Below are 19198 nucleotides of genomic sequence, written 5' to 3'. Positions count from 1 at the left end.
CAAAGAGAAGAAAAAGAGTGAAGAAAGCTCATAACACTAACCAGGAAGCATTGCCACTCAATGCAGAATCGGAACTTGCGCTTGCAGTCATCATACGGCTTAACAACTTTTCTGTCTCCATTTCTTCCTCGGCAGAGTCCTTATGTTCAACGGTAGCATTATTCGTAGGCCATGATTCACGTTTCTTCATGATCAACGCCTTGGCATATTCGACATCACGATAAATCACATTTATGGCATCCTGGACACCATTCTCTTTTCTAATACGTTCACCAATGGCCTTGGCTTTAGAAATCATCCTTTGATCAGTAGTTGCATCCTTTAGGGCCTTTGAAAGGGTCTTAACATTCAATTTACGAAGCCCAATACCAGCACCAATATCTTCAACTCTATTGGCATAGAAGAACTGATCTCCGAAAAATGGTTTGATAATGGTTGGTAATCCTGCACGAAGCGTGGCTCCAGTGGTTCCAGAACCCCCGTGGTGCACCGCAGCATCGATCTGTGGGAATAACCAATCGTGTGGTAAAGAGCCAGAGTTATAAATCTCATCTGGAAGGTCAACTTCGACACTTGAGCTCCCACCAAGTCTCTCAGACCAACCTTTGTTCAAGATACAACGGACGTCTGCCTTCACAACAGCATCAACAACGGACTGTGTTAATTCCTTTGGATTGGAGACAACAATGGATCCAAATCCAATATACACAAGCTTCTTGCCGTCATCCCTAGCCTTTTGCATAAAGTCAAGTAATGCTTTCGGAGGGTCATAGGTAACAGCTTCATCTAAAAACCAGTAACCAGTGACTTTAACCCAATCGTTGAAATCAACAGGTGGTGGTAAAACAGTTGGTGACACATTGTACATAAAGGGGATTTTGTTCTGTTCAAGAAGATCTAAATTAGTCTTGGGTAGTTTCAAAGTCTCCTGTCTCCACTTGTTTATTTGTCCACTAATACCTCTCCAAAAGACATTCTCAAAGAGAACATGGGTCAGGTAGTTATAACTTCCCCCTCTTTTTTCATCTGGAACGATAAATGCATGTGGATAAGCCCTGGTTCTTGTCCATGGCATAGTAAACGCTCTCATATATGGAATTCCCAATGCCTCCGCGATATGCACACCAGCCATTGCGGATGGTGATTCAATCAATAGTTCGGTTCCTTGACATGCCTCCCAACTAGTTTTCAACAACTCAGTGATCCATCCACGAAACTTACTGCTGGCTTCACGCATGAAACCAACATTCATAGAACCATGTGTCACCATCAAAGACATTAACTCGGTTGGATTTCCGGCGATTTCAACAAAGCGTAATCCATGTTTCTTGATCCAATCACCAAATTCTGCGTGTGTGGCAATTGTGACCTCATGTCCCTCAGCTTTCAAGCCAAGACCCAACGCTATATATGGTTGGACATCTCCTCTAGACCCAATGGTCATCAAAGTAATCTTGTGAGACTTTGTGGGCTTCAATTTAGTAGTCACGAGTGGATGATCTTCAATGATGATTGGAATGTGCAAGCCAGCCTCCGAATGAATCTTATCCTCGATGAACTTGATCTTTGATGCTTCCAATTTCTTACTCGAGCTTAATTGAGATTCACCTTGTTCAGCTTGAGAAGAGGAGTCACTTGGTGATGATTCTAGCTGTTTTAATAAAAGGTATTCACAATCATCACGGGCAGAGCTTGAACTGAACTCTAAAAACAGCTCCTCATGGCCTTGAATAACCACCACCAATCCAAAGTATCCAAACTTAAATCCTTTCTCCTTATAACAATTCTCAATATCAGAATACGGTAATATCATCTTTGTATGGAAACCTGGAACCAAACCTCTGTAACAAATTTCCTTTTCACCCAAGTAAACTTTACCGTACATCGGAATGTTTCTATGAAGATAACAATAATAAGTCGCAATAAGATGATCTGAATCCGCCAATGAAAAATGGTTTTGAAATCTTTTAGTCATTCTAACGGTCTCAGCATTAGTGGCGAGGAATTCGTCATCTTCAGAACCCCTTTCGAGTGAATTCTTTTCAGCATAGTGAACAATATTTGCGTTCCACATTGAAGAGGCAGATTTTATAAACTGTGGGGTCCATCTTGAGATTGTATTCCTGGCATGATTTACAGGCCTTAAAGGATTAAACCGGTGGTTCTTAGAAGATGCTGAAGCAACATCATCTGATATAGATTCGTCTGGTTCATCATCCGACAAAATATCGTCTGGGATCTCCTCGATGTTGTCATCATCCTGTTGCGATGCAGGAATAATTTGAGCAACAGTCTGTTCATTTGTAAACGAAGATGTTGATCTTGACAGTATTGGCATACTTGGGGAATTTGGAACTTCAGCCACGTTTTGTAAACTTCTAGAGGCTGGTGACCCTGGAGCAGAGAACTCGCCATTATGCGATCTAAAGACATGTTTCAAAGGGTTAAACGAACGTGTCTTCTGTTGGACATCAAGCTTAACAGTACTATCTGATAATAATGCGGGAGTTGCTCCCTCTTCCGTCTGTTTAACCTCGTCAGCTGCATGTGTTATGGCCTTAAAAGCCTCGGGACCAGATTTGAAAAACATAAAGAAGTAGTCGTCATAGGCAAAACTTTGGCCACTTTCCAAGACATGAAGCCTAATTGTTTCTGCAGGTTCAAAGATTGGAGTTTCCTCTGCATCGATAATGTTCTGCAACGGGATCTTCACAGTGACGCAGTCACCGTTGTTCCTGATTGTAAATATCTGTTTCTTCAGCCTTCCTACCCAGGATCTTGCATTATTTGGTGAGTCTGCTTGGAATTTATACGTCCTTGTTTCTGTTATGACTTTAAACCAGCTCGTATCCTTCTCTGCTGCATCTGGTGGGGCTTTGGAATCGGGGATGATTTGAGCTTTAATAGCATTTCTCAAATCTATTGTCAACGAAGGAAAGTACAAATCGGTTGATTTTGGATAGAATGTCAAAGTATGATTCTTCAAGACAGCCCAATACCGTGACAACCTTGAGGGCAGTGTCTCCATTGCCAAGCTTCCCGATAAGGTACTTCTCTCTAATGATGTCTTTGGTAAAATTGCTAAGAATAAGAGATACGACTTGGTCAAGTAGATATGTCCCTGAAGCAATACATCCTTCAGAAGCCAACACGAGTACTCATCGATAAACGTATCGTCTTCCTTCACATCGAATTTCTCCGCTAGTTTTTGACATATTGTAACTGCCCTGCTCTTCAGATCCTCTGTCGACCCTTTCAAAGAGAGTTTTCTCTCCATAGACAGCTCAAAGATAGAACCTTGAATAGGGGGTACAGACTCAGCAGATAACTGAGAATCCGTTGCACTCTCCTTATCTGTCTCATCGGTCTGAGACTGCGAGTGCTCACCCGGTTCATGGTCAAGCGGCTCATGGCCATCGTCATGCTCAATGGTGTTCTCTCTCAACGCCATCAAATCCTCTGTAGCGAGATCTGTAACGTTACCGCTGTACATAGAGGCAGTTGTCAATATCGAAACAAAGCTCTTTGCCATCTGTGCCGGCCTGGCATAGTCATCGTAGGAGGAGTCACTGGTACTATCACTCAGCCGCCGTGGAGCAATCCTCTTTGATATCGACCTGGCCAGCGGTGTTGCTCCTCTAACCACCAAACCAGCAGCAGAACCGCCCGCTGAGATCCCTGCCGACGCTATTGGAGACAGCGTTCGGCGTAGCGGATCATGGACGCTCTTCCGCAAGGATCTCTGTGAGCCTCTCTCCTCTCGTGAAGCAGTTTGCTTTGTCTCCATGCTTTCCGTTCGCCAAAACGATGTCCTTTAATGGGGAAACAAAGGATCAAGCAATAACTCGTAGTAAAGGGGGGGCCAGAGGGAGCAAACCTAACAAATCAGCCTAATTATCTCAAACAAGTTCTCTAATTAAATAGTCAGCGTCTGTAAAACCCTTGAAATATTTTAACCGCCGCACTCACCCTTGTTGTTCTCGTCCTTTTATTTTTTGTTATGTTTTGCTTTTATCCATGTGTACGCCCACAAGGGTTTTGTAGGTTTCAACTTTGGTGATGGAAAATTACAGCGGAGATGACACAGACCGAAACAGATTGCGTTTTTTGCTTTTGTGGCAGACGGGGGGGGGGGAAGTAGGCAGCGGTTAAGGTTTCCACAGTAACGGAATATGTTTAAGGCGTGGTTTATCCGCCTTGTTCTCCCCCTCCCGGCGCTGGCGAGAGATAACAACGGGGTGACATCATTCAAGATTAATAGTGGTGTTTGGATGTTATGTGACACAGATTTGTGTGTTTTTCCGTTTTAAGGCATATCTTTGGATATTGGTTGTCATGGTTATAACACTCCACTCATAGGCTTTACGCGTATATATACAACAATGAAGCTCATTACAAGTGGTCCAATGCCTTTAATAAAACAAAACTCAGCTTAAAATCATATATAAAAATGTAAAAAAAAGAAGAAAAGATCTAACAAAACTCACTTGGTCTTAGAGATATCATCGGAAGTGCTATCCAAGGCATCGTCGATGTTGCCAATGGCGTCAAGGTGCTCCTCGTGGATAGCAGCACTGATCTGACTCTGAACAACGTGCAGCTCCTCAGGATGCTCTTCTTGCCATTCTCTCAACTTGTGAGTCTGACCAGAGAGATCCCAGTAGATACCTCTACAGGTTGTGTAGATACCGTGTCTACCTTGCCACAATGGGAAGATACAGACGAGGAACGCAGTGTAGAACATCCAGATGATCCAAACAACGACCCAACCTGTGAAGAATCTCTTGGAGAAGATGTAGCCTGTACCGAACATTGGCATTGGTAACAAGATGATGAAGATGAGGAACAACGCAATGGTCAAATAACCACCAATCTTTGAGGCCCTCTTCAGCTCAGCTTGTTCCTTGGCCAATAATTCTGCCTTATGTTCCATACCCATTCTGTGACCGATCGTGGCAACGGATTGCACTGGAGCCAAGTTCTTCTCCGTGTCACCCTCTTCTGGTAACTCACCTTCAGCTTCCATGATCTCTTCAGTCTCATCAACCCTGTAGATGGTGTGTTTCAAAGTCTCGAAATCAAATGGCTCCTCTGGGAATAAGTAGACAAAGAATGGAATAACAAGAGCTGGTGTGCAAAGCGCAAGCAAGTTACCTGTAAGCATGACATTATCTTCAAACAGGTTGTCATAGTTGACTTCACCGTAGAGACCCTTTGCAGCACCAATCCAACCACAGATGGCAACAATGGAACCAAAGATTGGAGAAACAGTGACAGCCAATAGGTTCATTCTGGACCAGAACAATGAAAGGGTAGCTGGCACCACAGCAGAGGCAATGATGACACCCATAAAGTTATAGAGCCAACCAAGAGAAACATCAGACTCGTACAATCCGATACCAAAACCACACATGGCAAGTGTAAAGAGACAAACAGAAGCGTAGTTGGCCCACATCAGCTGCTTGCCGGAAGCTGTTGGGTTGAAATACGATCTGTAGATATCGTAAGTAAAGATAGAGGAGACGGAAATGACCTCAGCAGACATGGCAGATGTAAAGGCCATAAAGACAAGCAGCAGGGAAGCCACAGCACCACCTTTACCGAGCAAAGTGTACGCTGTAGCTGGCAAAACAAGACCAGCGTTAACTTGGTCAGCAGACAAACCTGGGTAGTATGGGAACTCTGGGTTGGACTCCAAAGCTCTACAAGCCAACCCCATGGTGGTGGAGACAAGGACTGGGATTGCAATCCATGCCAAACCACCGAGAACGTAACCTGGTAGAGCAGAGGCTGGAGAAGCGGAGATGGCCTTTTGCCAGTAACCGTTATCCATGAAAACAGCGGCAAAGTTACCACACAGGTTAATCACCAAGAAGATACCACCGTTGTGCGACTGGAACGTCAAATACGAGCCCTCGTGGTTTCTTGGAACCGGGTTTGTCTGTTGTAGCTCTGTCAGCTTGTCCCAAACGATGCCTGGCGAGCCCAGCAAGCTGTTTGTCGCAAACACCTCAAAGGCAAACAGCAAAAGAATGACAATGATCACAATGGTATGGATATAGTCAGTAAGGAACACAGACTTGATACCACCGTAGATAATATACGCAACGACACCTAGCGGCAAAAGAAAGATCGCAGCGATGGTATCCATTCCAGTGAGGAAGTTGATGGTTGCGGAGGCACCGGTCAAAAGCATCGCGGTAACCAGGATGTTTGTGGCCATTCCATAGTAGATGTACACACAGTGGCCTATCGTACCGTATCTTCCTTTGATGATCTCCAAGAAGGTGTGGGCCTCTGGCGCAATCTGCTTGGCCTTGGTTGCCAGCGTTGCAAACAGGATAACCTGCACACAGGCACCGGCACCGTACCAGTAACCACCGGAGACACCGTTCTTGTACGCCTGCGTGGTGGAGGTGAGCAGCGTAGCTGCCCAAGTCCAGGAGGACACCACCGCGGCTGCGATCAAAGAAGTCTTCACGGAACGACCAGCGGTAGCAAACTCCTCAGCGGTCATGATCTCCTTCTGGTAACGCTTCAGCATCTTGGTGATGGAGATCATACCGATGGAGAACACGGCGCCGAGCCCAATAACCATACCGTAACCGGCGCCCTGTGGCAGCGGGTTACCTTCAAGAACCATTGTTTAATCTATACCGAGTCTTTGTGCTATAGATTGCTAATGACTACAAACAGAACACCATGGCTGGAGTCGCAAGAGGTGGCATGTGCCGTCTATATATGTGTTCCAGGGTTCCTACGTGAGGTTATCACCGTCGACTTATCATCAACGGTTGCACGAGTGGTGATGCTCGTTCGCACCTTTGATGCAGGCAGATAGCCAGATAACAAATCTGGCGGAATACGGTTGGATGTGTGAGCTCCAATCTCATTGTCCTTACACCAAATCCGTACGCTGGGGGGAGCTGGGACCGTATGACATATGATCACAGGCATGTGCATAGCCCATACATCCCCGTTCCACGGTGGAAGGCCGTCAAGAGCAGAACAAGGTTGTGGGCTCAGCAGCAGCCCTAACATTCTGCTCAAGATGTGAGACTGTGCGTGTGTGCCGTGAGGCCAAAGTCTGTCTCAGCTGCAGATGTGCTCAAGTGCTGGTTCGCCGATCAGACCCGTGGACGAACCAAGTTATAGGCTGCTAGGTCCTGATGGACGCTTCAAAGTGCCTTGCCTGGGTAATGATGAGAGGTCGGTTGGGGCGTGCGTGCGCCACTTGTGCGGTCCGATTGCTTCCTCTCCACATTATGGGGGTTGTAGTACCGAGGCCCCTGTGGAATTTCATTGGCCCGTTGCGGCGTAGTGAGATAAGGCTGGTGTAAGCGTCCAGTAACGTGGTGCGAAAGATCCCAATAGGCGCTTAAGCGCTGGAATCCGGCGAACAAGAAACGATCAGCCAATGCTTCCACGAGCCAATTGGAACGTATGACATGACACACACACACACAGACGGTGTGTGTGCGTGTGACATGCCCAGATGGAGCTAAATGGTTGGAGTTGTTGCTTCTTTGTTAGTCGTGCGCGAGAGGCTGTCCTTTACAGTGGAGGACTGACGGTTTAGGCACAGGAGCCCACCAGAATGTACCGGTGAGCACAAGTGTCGTCCTCCCATAGAATGACCCTGTTCTATTGGCCTCCTACACGTTGATATCGACGCTGGCGAAAACGACTGGTTCGATCCAATCATCGTGCCATTTGCGGTGTATGCTCATCACTACCCCTCTGTGCTTGTAGGCTGCCAATGCTGGCAGCAGATAACGGATGTGACCAGATAAAGCATCCACGCGTCTTGGGAGCTCTTGGGAGCTCTCCCAGCTTCTTGTGAGAAACACACAGAGAAACGGTTTACGCCATCTGTGCTCCATCCAAAAAAGTGGTGATGATCCGAGGTGGAGCTTCCAATCACTTCAGCCTACGGTATTATACATTATGTAGGTACCCTGGCGAGGATATCGTCGCCAGGCCTCAGTGGCCACACGGTTGCTTACATCTCTGCAGCATACACAGTGTTCGATACTACAGAAGTTCAGTGTCCTAAGCCCGAAATGCACTACTGGATCACTTCTCGTGACACTTTCACAGCTGTCTGCTGCCCATTTCCCGTTCTGTTGATGTTGGAAGCTTTGGAAGCTCTTGCTACACGGCGATTATTGAGAGGAAACTGATAAGGCGCACGTGAACTGCGCAAAATTTTTTTCGCCTTTTCTTTTCTCCTGTGATCAAAACCTTGTCTGTGCGGCTATCACAGGTTTCAGACAAAAAGAAACGAAAAAACGCGATGATGTCCCAGATAGGCAATTGCGCAATACGGAATTGCGGTGATCACGATCATGTGATCTTATCCTCGGATTTCCTTCTTTTTTATTGACACGGGCGATGAGTGGCAGAGCAAATTTTTTTTTTCACGCTTCTTCTGCTCTCTGTTGGATGAGACATAGATGGCTGTTGGAAGGATCGAGAGAGTAGCGCAATGCCTGAGGAGACCCCTGTCGTGGAGAGAAAGCTCAGTAAGAACGAGCTCCAGAAGCTGCAGAGCGAATCCTATGCTAAACGTCAGGCGTACAGAGAGAAGCAGGAGGCCACGAGAAAGTCTCTGAAGCACGTGAGAATCGAGGAATCGGACGTACAGAGCGATGTTGAGCTTCCTAGAAAGAGATTCTACAGACAGAGAGCACACTCGAACCCCTTCAGTGACCATCAGTTGGAGTACCCACGCTCGCCAGACGACATGGACTGGTCGAGACTGTACCCGTACTACCACGATGAGGCCACTGGGGAGATGACCAAGAGGGTTGAGATTGCCGATATTGGATGCGGATTCGGTGGGTTGATGGTTGATCTGTCGCCAGAGTTCAAGGACAAGCTGATCTTGGGTATGGAGATCCGTGTGCAAGTGACACACTACGTGGAGGACCGTATCATTGCACTGAGACAGAAACATCTCGACACCAACGGCTACCAGAATATCAACGTCTTGAGAGGAAACGCCATGAAGTTCTTGCCGAACTTCTTCCACCAATCCCAGCTGGAGAAGATGTTCTTCTGCTTCCCAGACCCTCATTTCAAGCAGAGAAAACATAAGGCTAGAATCATCACAAACACTTTGCTTTCGGAGTATGCGTTTGTCTTGAAAGAAGGTGGTATAATATACACCATCACAGACGTTCTGGATTTGCACAATTGGATGGTTAAACATCTGGATGAGCATCCACTGTTTGAAAGATGTGGCGAGGAATGGGAAGCCAACGATAAATGTGTTGAGATCATGACAAATGCCACTGAAGAAGGCCAAAAGGTTACGAGAAATAAAGGTAGCAAGTACGTCAAATGCTACAGAAGACTTCCGAATCCAAAGAGTTTATGAAAACATATACAAAATATATATCAAGTCTAATTCAATGAGCAGAGTTTGAAGATTCCTGGTCACTCGTCAATGCTTGGTCCTCTTCATCACCAGCAGTGGAATCCTGCTTGGATTTTTTGTTCAACACTTTACCAACAATGCTACTAACTGTAGCACTGCCACGTCTCAACGATGTAGTTATCGAGTTTTGATCACTGTTCTTATATTTGGCAATCTCCTCTAGCCCTGGTGGCTCAACACTGAACTGTGACGAGCTATGGCCCTGTTGGAAGGAGTTTAGCTGCTGACGGAACGACGTCTCAGACTTTTGTCTCGCTAGCGATGGTCCCAATGGTGGTGGTAGCTGTGATGATGTATCGTAAACCGTGTTAGGTTGAACCAGAGCCTGTTGTCTTGCAACAGCTGCCCCGGAAAGGTATCTATCGTCACTTGAATGCTGTGCCTCGGTGTCCACTGGCTGGTAGTTTGTTGACCCATGGAACGAAAAGGTTGACGATCTATCGTCAAAGATCGAATCCATGTCTTCCAGGCTCACACCAGCAGTCTCTGGGTAGAACAGGTAAACGACAAAGAACGACACGAAACAGGAAGTTGAGTGTATCAAGTACAATCTCCACGTGATCAATTCTTGTAATATCGGTGTCATTTCACCAACAAGCCAGTTGAATGCCCAATTCGACGCAGTTGAAAGCGATGCCACTTTGGAACGGATGCTCAGAGGAGCAATCTCTGGAGGATATAACCATGGAATTGGGCCAAACGAGTACCCAAACCCTGCGTTGAAGATGATAACCAGGATGACAACGGCGTGTCTAGTGGTTTCAGTGTTGACGTACATTGCGTATGAGATGAAGGTCAACGCCAATCCCATAACGATGGCACCACTCAACAGGATTGGTCTTCTCCCCCATTTATCAACGAGGATCCATGGTGGGATAGTGCTGAGCACATAGATGACCGAGTTATACCCGGTCATTAACAGGGCATCACGTCCAACCCATCCAGCCTGCTCGAACACCAGAGGCGCATAGTATGAGATCACATTGATACCGTTCAGCTGTGCGAATGCCTGTGAGGACATGGCAATTATAACCCGTCTCTTGTACCGTTTGAACATATATCTATAAGAGCTTTCACCTTCCAATCTATGGAGCAGCACGGCCTCTTTGATTTCACGGTACTCGGCTCTGGCCCTCTCATCTTGCACATCACCACCTGTGGTTAGATCTGCAATCACCACGATGCCCTCGGCATCGTGGTCATGGTTTAACAGCCATCTTGGAGACTCAACAATGACGAAGGACCCGAGATACAGTGCGATCGCAATCCAGCACTGGATCGACAGTGGTATTCTCCATGACATGTTGCCCTCTATGAAGGAGCAGAAGTAATCTGCCCACACGGATGAGGCATAGCCGACAATGTTCCCCGTGAACTCAACGCATGCCAATCGACCACGGTGCTTGCTTGGACTGATTTCACTCTGATAGACAGGCACCACCGTGGTCAGCAGACCAACTCCCAGTCCTGAGATGAACCGTGCCACGGTCAGCACGATGAAATTTGGCGTCAGAGCCTGGATAGCTCCACCAATTGCAAAGATGAACGACCCGTACCGTATGCTTCTCCGTCTACCAATCTTCTCGCTGATCTTACCAGCGAGCAAGGACGATATCAACGCTCCAACCTCCAAAATCGCAACCATCGTTCCAATCGCAGCGCTGGAAGGGTTTGCAAAGTAATCCTTGAAGTGTTCATTGGTCAGCAGACCAGACATAACACCTTGTTCGAACCCAAAGAGCAACACACCTGTCGAGACGAAGACAGTGGTGAAGTACAGCAAGGGCTTACCAACAAGCAGGGAATCGTTCACGACGAGGTCTTGGTAGTCGTTGTCTGACATGCTGGGCTTCACGGGTGGTCCAGGGTATCTCCAATTGACCTTGTTAGTGCGTTTCTATCAACAAAACAGGGCTAGGTTACGTGTATATGGTGAAGATAAAAGGCTTGTGCGGTGTTGAAATCCCCTTGAACCGTGTTTCTGCGGCGTGACGTCATTGCTCATGTCGGGACACCTAGTCATCCGGACACCTAGTCATCCGGACACCTAATCACCTGGACACCACCTTGACAAAATGGCCAAAGGGGACAAAACAGCCACACACCGCGAAAATGTCCCAAAACCCCCCACCCCACCAGCAACTTCAACACTCTTCGTTCCCACTCCCCTTCCTCTCGTACACAATTCTCACAATCAAAACACCAAAATGGACGAAGAATACGACGTGATCGTGCTTGGTATGTGCCTGTCTCACTCACGTGTGCAAGCTTGAGCTGCTACTAACAACCAATTGGCGCTGTAGGAACTGGTGAGTGCTCGTTTGGCGTTGCCGTTTATGTCCGGCCCTATATCGATGGCTACTAATCAGTTCAACGTAGGCTTGACGGAGTGTGTGCTCTCTGGGTTGCTCTCTGTTGAAGGAAAGAAGGTGCTTCACATCGACCGTCAGGACTACTACGGTGGCGAGTCGGCGTCGTTGAACCTACAGCAGCTGTACGAGAAGTTCAAGCCTGGCAAGGAGGTTGATGCCTCGTTGGGACGGAGCCGTGATTACTGTGTTGATCTCATCCCCAAGTTCTTGATGGCCAACGGAGAGTTGACCAACATCCTTGTGCACACGAACGTGACGAGATACGTGGAGTTCAAGCAGATTGACGGGTCGTTTGTGTTCCGGTACGGGAAGCCGTCCAAGGTGCCGGCAACGGAGTACGAGGCCGTGACGAGCTCTCTCATCGGCTTGTTCGAGAAGAGACGCTTGAAGAACTTCCTCCAGTGGGTTGCAAACTACAAGGAGGATGACGTGGCCACGCACAAGGGCTTGAAGTTGGATATTGACACCACGGACGCGGTTTACAACAAGTTTGGGCTCGAAGAGGGCACCAAGAACTTCATTGGCCATGCCATGGCACTCTACGATAACGACGAGTACCTCCAGCAGCCTGCTCGTGAGGCAGTGGAGAGAGTGGTGCTCTACTGCCAGTCCGTGGCACGCTACGGCAAGTCTCCTTACCTCTATCCGTTGTACGGGTTGGGCGAGCTACCTCAGGGCTTCAGTCGTTTGAGTGCCATCTATGGTGGTACCTTCATGCTCAGCACCAAGGTTGAGCAGGTGTTGTACGACGAAGCAGGCGTGTTCCAGGGTGTCAAGCTATCGCTCGATGGCGAAGAGCACGTTGTCAAGGCCCCACAGGTGATTGCAGACCCAACATACTTCCCTGAGAAGGTGTCCAGCAGCGAGAAGGTGATTAGAACCATCTCAATAGTGGATCAGTTGCCTCTAAAGAATGGAGAAACCTCTGCTCAGATCATCTTGACCGGTAAGGAGACTGGTAGAAAGAACGACATCTACATCGCACTCATCGGCTCAGAGCATAAGGTTGCACCACAGGGGAAGAACATTGCGATTGTTTCATCCATCATAGAAGGTGACAAGCCTCCTCACATCCAATTGGAATCAGCCTTCAAGCTCTTGGGTATAAAGGCATTCGACCGTACCTTTATGGGCCTCTCCGACTTGTTTGCTCCAATTGAAGACGGCTCAAAGGACAACGTTTACATCTCAAAGTCGTACGATGCAACTTCACATTTCGAGTCTGTCACTGAAGACGTCAAGGACATCTACTTCAGAGTCACAGGCAAACCATTGAAGTTGACCAAACTAGAAGAAGGTGAGTTCAACGCTCAGGCCTGAGCTCCCTTTCGTGCTACACAGCTGTTCTCGAGTTGAATAAATCAATTACATTGCTTAAATTCTCATTCTCACAGCCTTCACGTTGGTGTAGTTATCCAATGCCTCTGTTCCCATCTCTCTGCCAATACCGGACTGCTTGAAGCCTCCGAACGGAGTCTGTGGGTCAAAATCGTTATAAGTGTTGACCCAGACGGTACCAGCCTCCAGTCTGTTGGAAGCCTCAATCGCAGTGGACAGAGATGTTGTGTGGATACCAGCAGCCAGTCCATACTCGGAGTCGTTGGCCTTGTCGACAATCTCGTCCAAGGTCTTGAACTTGGAAATGGTGATGACAGGCCCAAAGATCTCCTCCTTGACGATGGTGAAATCCTCCTTGACATCTGCAAAGATGGTTGGCTTGACAAAGTAGCCCTTGTTACCCAGTCTTTCACCACCAGTGATGACACGGGCACCTTCCTCCTTGCCCTTCTTCACGTAGGACAAGATCTTGTCCAACTGCTGCTGGGAGGTTTGTGCACCTTGGAATGTTGCATCGTCGAATGGATCACCAACTTTGATGGCCTCTGCTGCAGTCTTGAAGGCCTCCAACACCTCATCGTAGATTCCCTCTTGCACGTACAATCTTGAGCCTGCACAGCAAACTTCACCGGAGTTGTAGAAGATACCAACGAGCAAGTTTTGCACAGTCTGCTCAACGTTTGCATCGTCAAAGATGATGTTTGGAGACTTACCACCCAGCTCCAAGGTCACCTTCTTCAGGTTGGAATGAGCAGCAGCAGCCAGGATATGACGGCCTGTGGCAGTGGAGCCGGTGAAGGCAACCTTCTTGATCTTCATGTGTGTGGAGATGGCCTCGCCGACAATCTTACCAAATCCAGACACAATGTTCAGCACACCTGGGGGGATGCCGGCCTCAGCAACGAACTTGGAAACGTACAAGGCAGACAATGGGGTTGATTCCGCAGTCTTCAGAACAACGGTGTTACCGGTAGCCAGCGCAGGCCCAACCTTCCATGACCACATCAACAATGGGAAGTTCCAAGGGATGATTTGGCCAACCACGCCAATTGGCTCTCTCTTGGTATAAGTGAAGTGCTCACTGTCGGTCTCAATAACACGGCCATCGACCTTATCAGCCCAGCCAGCAACAGATCTCAGGTAAGCCACTGCCAGAGCAACATCACCACGGGCATGCTGGATAGCCTTACCGTTATCGAGCGACTCGATGGAGGCCACGGTCTCGGCGTCGGCCTCGATCAGGTCCGCCAGCTTGTTCAAGGCCCTCATTCTAACCTGCGGATGAGCCCTTGACCACACGCCTGATTTGAAAGCCTTCTCCGCTGCATCCACGGCGATGTTAACGTCATCTTCACGGCCCTCGTAAACGTGGCAAACCTCCTCTTCTGTGGACGGGTTGATCACCTCAAAGGTCTTTGATTGTCTCGAGGGGACAAACTCGTTGTTGATGAACAGCCCGGTTGGCTGTTCATAAGTCTTGCCGTTTGGCAAGGTGATCTTCGTGGCCAGCGGCAAGTGTGAGTGGTTTCTCACTGAAGCGGCAACGCTTGACTTCAGGGCCACAGGCATTCTTCTGATTCCTGCTTGTTTGAACATCTTTTATCGGTGGTGGTGTTAGTTTTTGGTGAAGAGCAGCTGCTTTTATACTTGGTGGATGGGATGAACAACAGCTACAACTATGGTGATACCAATGACAAGAAGCTGAGCATCACAGGAAACAGGTGGACTCCGTTGTCCCCTTTTATAGTTTGTCTCAACAAATGTTTTTTGCCGCTGCGTAGTTGTGATCATGATCGGTGTACGCATGTCCCAGTTTACAATGTGGGGAATTGCATAGCACACGGATACCGCATTTTTTTGTCTCGCTTTCTGGATGATCTCGACATTACGGTGACGCTTCTTAGAAGTGTCAATTGATATTACGTTCGGTCGTGAGTATGTGTTCAACGTGATCATGTTCACGTCTTTCATGCTCAGTCCCTTGGTGCTCAATTCCTTAATGCACACAACTCGTTAACGCACCATGGCTCACTTAGTCGCACTGCTTTGAAACTGTAACGGAAGCACAGCTGTGAAGGTTAGTCACCACGTCTCAAGCCTGTTTGAGAAAAAAAAACGTGTGTGGAAAGAATTATCTCAACTTGCTCCTAACGGAACTCCGATTTGGGTGGGACTCTAAAGGCCATTGTGGGGCTGTTGTGGGAGGAGAAGGGAAGATACGGGTGTAAGTTGTTGCAGGAAACACACACACACGCACCAAACAGAGGTGGAGGGCTACGACTTGTGTCGTGTTTTTTACATCTGGTAATCGAAACTCAACAAAAATGTGTAGCACTAATTGAGAACTGGGATCGGATTCCTCTTTTGTAGTCATTAAGTGGTTTGCGACCACCCACCTCCGTGGTCTCTCCCGTTTGTCATGACTAACCTGGACAAAAAGAGGAGACTAACACGATCAAGGTGGCCACCTCATGCATGAAAATCGCAGAGACAGAGAAGGTGACACAAAAGGTTGTTAGGGGAACAGAGGTTTTCAGCGTCCGCGACATGATTATGTAATGTGAGGATTATGATATGTTACGCCTGTATCAAGGATTACACTTTTGGATAATCTCGTTTGAATCATTCAATAGACCTGTGGACATCAGTAATGATATATAGTGCTCAGAGTCCCAGCTTCCCTGGTTGTCAGTGTGAGCTCATCAAGATGTGTCAATCAGCTCCTTGTTTGGAGTGACGTTGCAGAGTTTCACCAGGAGTGGGCTTGTTCGTAGGTTACGATTGTTTATCAGCCAATTGAGCTGGTTCTGCTAGTTGGAATTTGTTCACAATGTTCATCAGTTAGTCGACTTTGAGCTACCAATGTCGCCAAATAGGAAGTGTTTTCGCCTACAATGTTCACCTCCAGGGCTCTTGCCTTGTTCTTGCTAAACCGTATATTTTTACCCTTCCCATGAGAAAGATTAACTAAAGTTCATGTGGCATTAGTATTAAAATGTGGGTGTAACCAGTATGTATCAGTGAATTGATATTAACTGCTGTCACAAGACCGTACCTGTGTGCAGTAACTTCGCTTATCCTTGTTGTTATATGTATCTACCACCTGTTGTATGTTCATGCTGGTATAGTCTCATTTTTGAGCTTCTACTACCATTTGTCTTTCATCAGAATCTTCAACATTACTGTTCGTAGCAGAGCCTCCAAAACCTTCATCTACAGATCAACTATAGGCCCAGCATCATGATGACAAGAATTGATTTATGAATTATGTGAAACTCGAGTTTCCACTCATTGTAGTTGCCATCAACATTCTTCTCGCAGAGTCCTACGCTCAACATTGGAAAATCACTGGAAATCATAGATTTAAGTAAATCGTAAAAGTCAAAGTCATTATTATTATTATTATCCTTACTAGGTACAAGCAGAGTCTGGTGTGCCAGCTCGTGTCTCTTTTCAGGGATTGCTATCCCCTGGATATACCTTAACAATCTCCTTTCTCCAGAAACCATCCTCACCAACAACTTCGGTGGATTCTAAAGAGTAACCACCGATACGTGGTAGTATAACAGCTTTCACCAGCCACCACAGAGCACCAATGCCAAAGATCGCCCAAGTTGCAACACAGTGAGCCCAGTATGGGATATCATTGTAAACCATGTGCTTTTGGTCGTCATTTGGTGGAACATAAGGTGCAACAATCAGGTACAATGTCGCCAGTGCAAAGAAGATGATAACTGGCAATGGAGCCTTGATTGGTGCCCTCCAGTCAACCTTGCCTCTATATGATTCAATGTGAAGATATAGTAGTCCAAGTGCAACTGCAAGATTAACCACATTTAACGGGTACGAGATCAAGTTCAGAATGAAGTTATAAGCATCACCTGGTGGTGGAGCAATGATAGTAATCACACAAACAACCCAGTGTTGTAGGAGACCAACAAACGGAGTGTGGAAAGGTCTAGAGCTTGCAAAGAACTTGGAAAATGGCAAGACACCTTCACGTCCTAAGGCTTGAATGATACGACCTTGCGAGAAGATGACAGAAAGGACATTACCCAATGCAGACAATGCAATAAAGACAGACGACGCCTTCTTAGCTGTATTACCAAACGCAATGTCAAAGAAGTCTGCAGCCAAAATAGTTGAAGAGTGCATCAGCTGCTCCTTTGGAACAATGGCAAAGTATGCAATATTAACAAAGAAGTAGATGATTGCAAGACAAACCAGAGCAGCTGGAGCAGCGTATTTCAGAGTCTTGACTGGGTTTTTAACTTCACCAAGGGCATAGTTTGCATTTGAATAACCGACAAACGACCAGATGATGTTATACAAGGCATTGACAACACCATATGCGGTAGCTCCTGATGTGCCTTCGAAGGAATGGGAAAAGTTGTCAGTCTTTTTCCAACCACCAAGGGCAACCCACCCTGTAACGACGATGAACAAGACAACACCAATCTTAAAGATACCGAGAGTGTTTTGTAAATAGGCACCAGTCTTCACGTGCAGTCCGTTGATGAGAAACGCAAATGAAACAGCAGCAATACCGATACCACGCTCGCTCCATCTTGTAGGTTCTTTACCTGCGGCAATGAGGATATACTGGCCAAAGATGATGGAGTTACCCGATGCCCAACCCAGGAAGAAGATATAGGAGGCGTACATTGATGTGATGAGGAACTTCGGCTTCTTATAGACATACTCCAGATAGTTCTTTTCACCACCGTTACGTGGAATTGCAGAGCCAAACTCCATGTACACGTACAACCCAGCCAATGCGATTAACGAACCGACAACCCATAGGATTAGCGACAGTCCGATGGACCCATTGCACAGCAGCACAATTGTTGAAGGCGTGGCAAAGATACCAGTACCGATGATTCTGTTCACTATGAGGGCAGTGGCACTGATGTAGCCCAGGTTCTTAGTCCCCTTGTCCTCCTCCTTCGTGACAAAGATAGCCTCTTCCTCCACGCTATCCGCAGAGCTTCCTGTTTTCACTATTTGTTCCTTCAAAGACTCATCAGCCATTGTAAAGTGCTGTCGGTGGTAGATTTGAGATTCAGAGCTCGAGGATGCCATCATTGTTCACAAGTTTCGGGATGCAACCTTCCTCTATATATAATGCCAGCGTGGACAACGCCAGAGATGTGATGATAATACGAGAGTTAGATCCACAGTATGCACGTATTGTCACTCTGTACAAGAACAACCACAGTTTCGACGTGTGTATTTGCCAATTGTGTATGTGTGTAGTTTGTTTGTCCTGTGGCCGGGGATCCTATGAACAAGCTATAACGAGCTTGGTATTAAATGGCAACATCAACAAAGCCAAACAGAGAAAATTTTTCCTCCATGTGCAACAGGTGTCATGGTTAAGCCTAAGGCACACTGAAGAACACTTCATAAAAGCCACAGTTTAGCACCATAAGATGTAAAGATTTGTCTTTATTATAAATCCTATCGGCCAAAAGAGAGCTGGATCAGGCTGCTGAGAGAATGAAGTACGTCGTTATGCATAGGCCAGGAAAAAGTTTTAGGCCCAAGCAGTGGAAAAGAAACGGCATCTGCCTGTCAAACGGTTGGTCGAATTTGACACAAAAGATGGTCATCCGGTTGCCGAGTTAGCCCAGTGGGTGGCCGAGGTGGCGACACCGCTGGGACAAGGTGGCCACCACTGGGACGAGATGGCCAAGGCTCAGTGTGAAGGCTCCGGTACGATCTCGAGGTTTATAAGATAATAATTGCAGGGAGCTGAGGTTGTGGACCACTCGTTCAAACGGAACGCTTTTGCCATACGAGGCACCATGTACTAAGAACTTTCACAGCGACAGGCCTCCATGTGTAGTGATGGGCTTTTTCTAGCCCGTGTTCCATGCCCAAGGTTCGCTAATTAGGTTGCCGTATGATGTCCGCACGCAGATGCCGTACATATGTGTGCTGCCTACAACATGCTAGGCATCAGCAATTTGATATGGAGAACACACGGTGTGCCATGGGATTGAGGGTCGATGGAAGCAGCCAGGATTCGCAGGCTCTGTATGGG

At 47.1% G+C, this 19198-nt stretch overlaps 7 protein-coding genes across 7 annotated transcripts; 2 read left to right on the top strand and 5 right to left on the bottom strand.

Moving 5' to 3' along the window:
• Window positions 1–28: 28 nt before the first annotated feature.
• On the bottom strand, window positions 29–3532 carry ATG26 (sterol 3-beta-glucosyltransferase; the record flags this gene model as incomplete). Its single annotated transcript, XM_020212974.1, has 2 exons — window positions 29–2394; window positions 2488–3532. The coding sequence occupies 2 exons, from the start codon at window positions 3530–3532 to the stop codon at window positions 29–31; spliced, it is 3411 nt and encodes a 1136-aa protein (XP_020068714.1).
• Window positions 3533–4408: 876 nt separating this feature from the next.
• Window positions 4409–6898, bottom strand: CYBJADRAFT_169295 (sodium:solute symporter family protein). Its single transcript, XM_020215712.1, has one exon. The coding sequence runs from the start codon at window positions 6641–6643 to the stop codon at window positions 4484–4486; it is 2160 nt and encodes a 719-aa protein (XP_020068713.1). The 5' UTR covers window positions 6644–6898; the 3' UTR covers window positions 4409–4483.
• A 1590-nt stretch (window positions 6899–8488) lies between these two features.
• On the top strand, window positions 8489–9382 carry TRM8 (tRNA (guanine46-N7)-methyltransferase; the record flags this gene model as incomplete). The annotated part of the gene is made up of 1 exon (XM_020217220.1): window positions 8489–9382. The coding sequence occupies one exon, from the start codon at window positions 8489–8491 to the stop codon at window positions 9380–9382; it is 894 nt and encodes a 297-aa protein (XP_020068712.1).
• CYBJADRAFT_169294 (glycerol proton symporter of the plasma membrane) lies at window positions 9354–11353 on the bottom strand. Its single transcript, XM_020215711.1, has one exon. It carries the CDS (start codon window positions 11283–11285, stop codon window positions 9414–9416), a length of 1872 nt encoding a protein of 623 aa, XP_020068711.1. The 5' UTR covers window positions 11286–11353; the 3' UTR covers window positions 9354–9413.
• A 296-nt stretch (window positions 11354–11649) lies between these two features.
• GDI1 (Gdi1p) lies at window positions 11650–13134 on the top strand (the record flags this gene model as incomplete). The annotated part of the gene is made up of 3 exons (XM_020216635.1): window positions 11650–11680; window positions 11746–11751; window positions 11822–13134. The coding sequence occupies 3 exons, from the start codon at window positions 11650–11652 to the stop codon at window positions 13132–13134; spliced, it is 1350 nt and encodes a 449-aa protein (XP_020068710.1).
• Window positions 13135–13188: 54 nt separating this feature from the next.
• Window positions 13189–14748, bottom strand: CYBJADRAFT_178503 (aldehyde dehydrogenase family protein; the record flags this gene model as incomplete). The annotated part of the gene is made up of 1 exon (XM_020216935.1): window positions 13189–14748. The coding sequence occupies one exon, from the start codon at window positions 14746–14748 to the stop codon at window positions 13189–13191; it is 1560 nt and encodes a 519-aa protein (XP_020068709.1).
• Window positions 14749–16605: 1857 nt separating this feature from the next.
• MUP1 (Mup1p) lies at window positions 16606–18506 on the bottom strand (the record flags this gene model as incomplete). The annotated part of the gene is made up of 1 exon (XM_020215710.1): window positions 16606–18506. The coding sequence occupies exon 1, from the start codon at window positions 18181–18183 to the stop codon at window positions 16606–16608; it is 1578 nt and encodes a 525-aa protein (XP_020068708.1). The 5' UTR covers window positions 18184–18506.
• Between the last annotated feature and the right edge of the window lie 692 nt (window positions 18507–19198).

This window comes from Cyberlindnera jadinii (assembly GCF_001661405.1).
Source record: "Cyberlindnera jadinii NRRL Y-1542 unplaced genomic scaffold CYBJAscaffold_15, whole genome shotgun sequence".
Classification (NCBI taxonomy): Eukaryota; Fungi; Ascomycota; class Saccharomycetes; order Phaffomycetales; family Wickerhamomycetaceae; genus Williopsis; species Williopsis jadinii.
This window is presented reverse-complemented; position numbering and strand designations above follow the sequence as displayed.

Excerpts from the sequence above, each read along its gene's own strand:
- CYBJADRAFT_169295 (XM_020215712.1), bottom strand. The coding sequence starts at position 6,643 with ATGGTTCTTGAAGGTAACCCGCTGCCACAGGGCGCCGGTTACGGTATG.
- CYBJADRAFT_169294 (XM_020215711.1), bottom strand. The coding sequence starts at position 11,285 with ATGTCAGACAACGACTACCAAGACCTCGTCGTGAACGATTCCCTGCTT.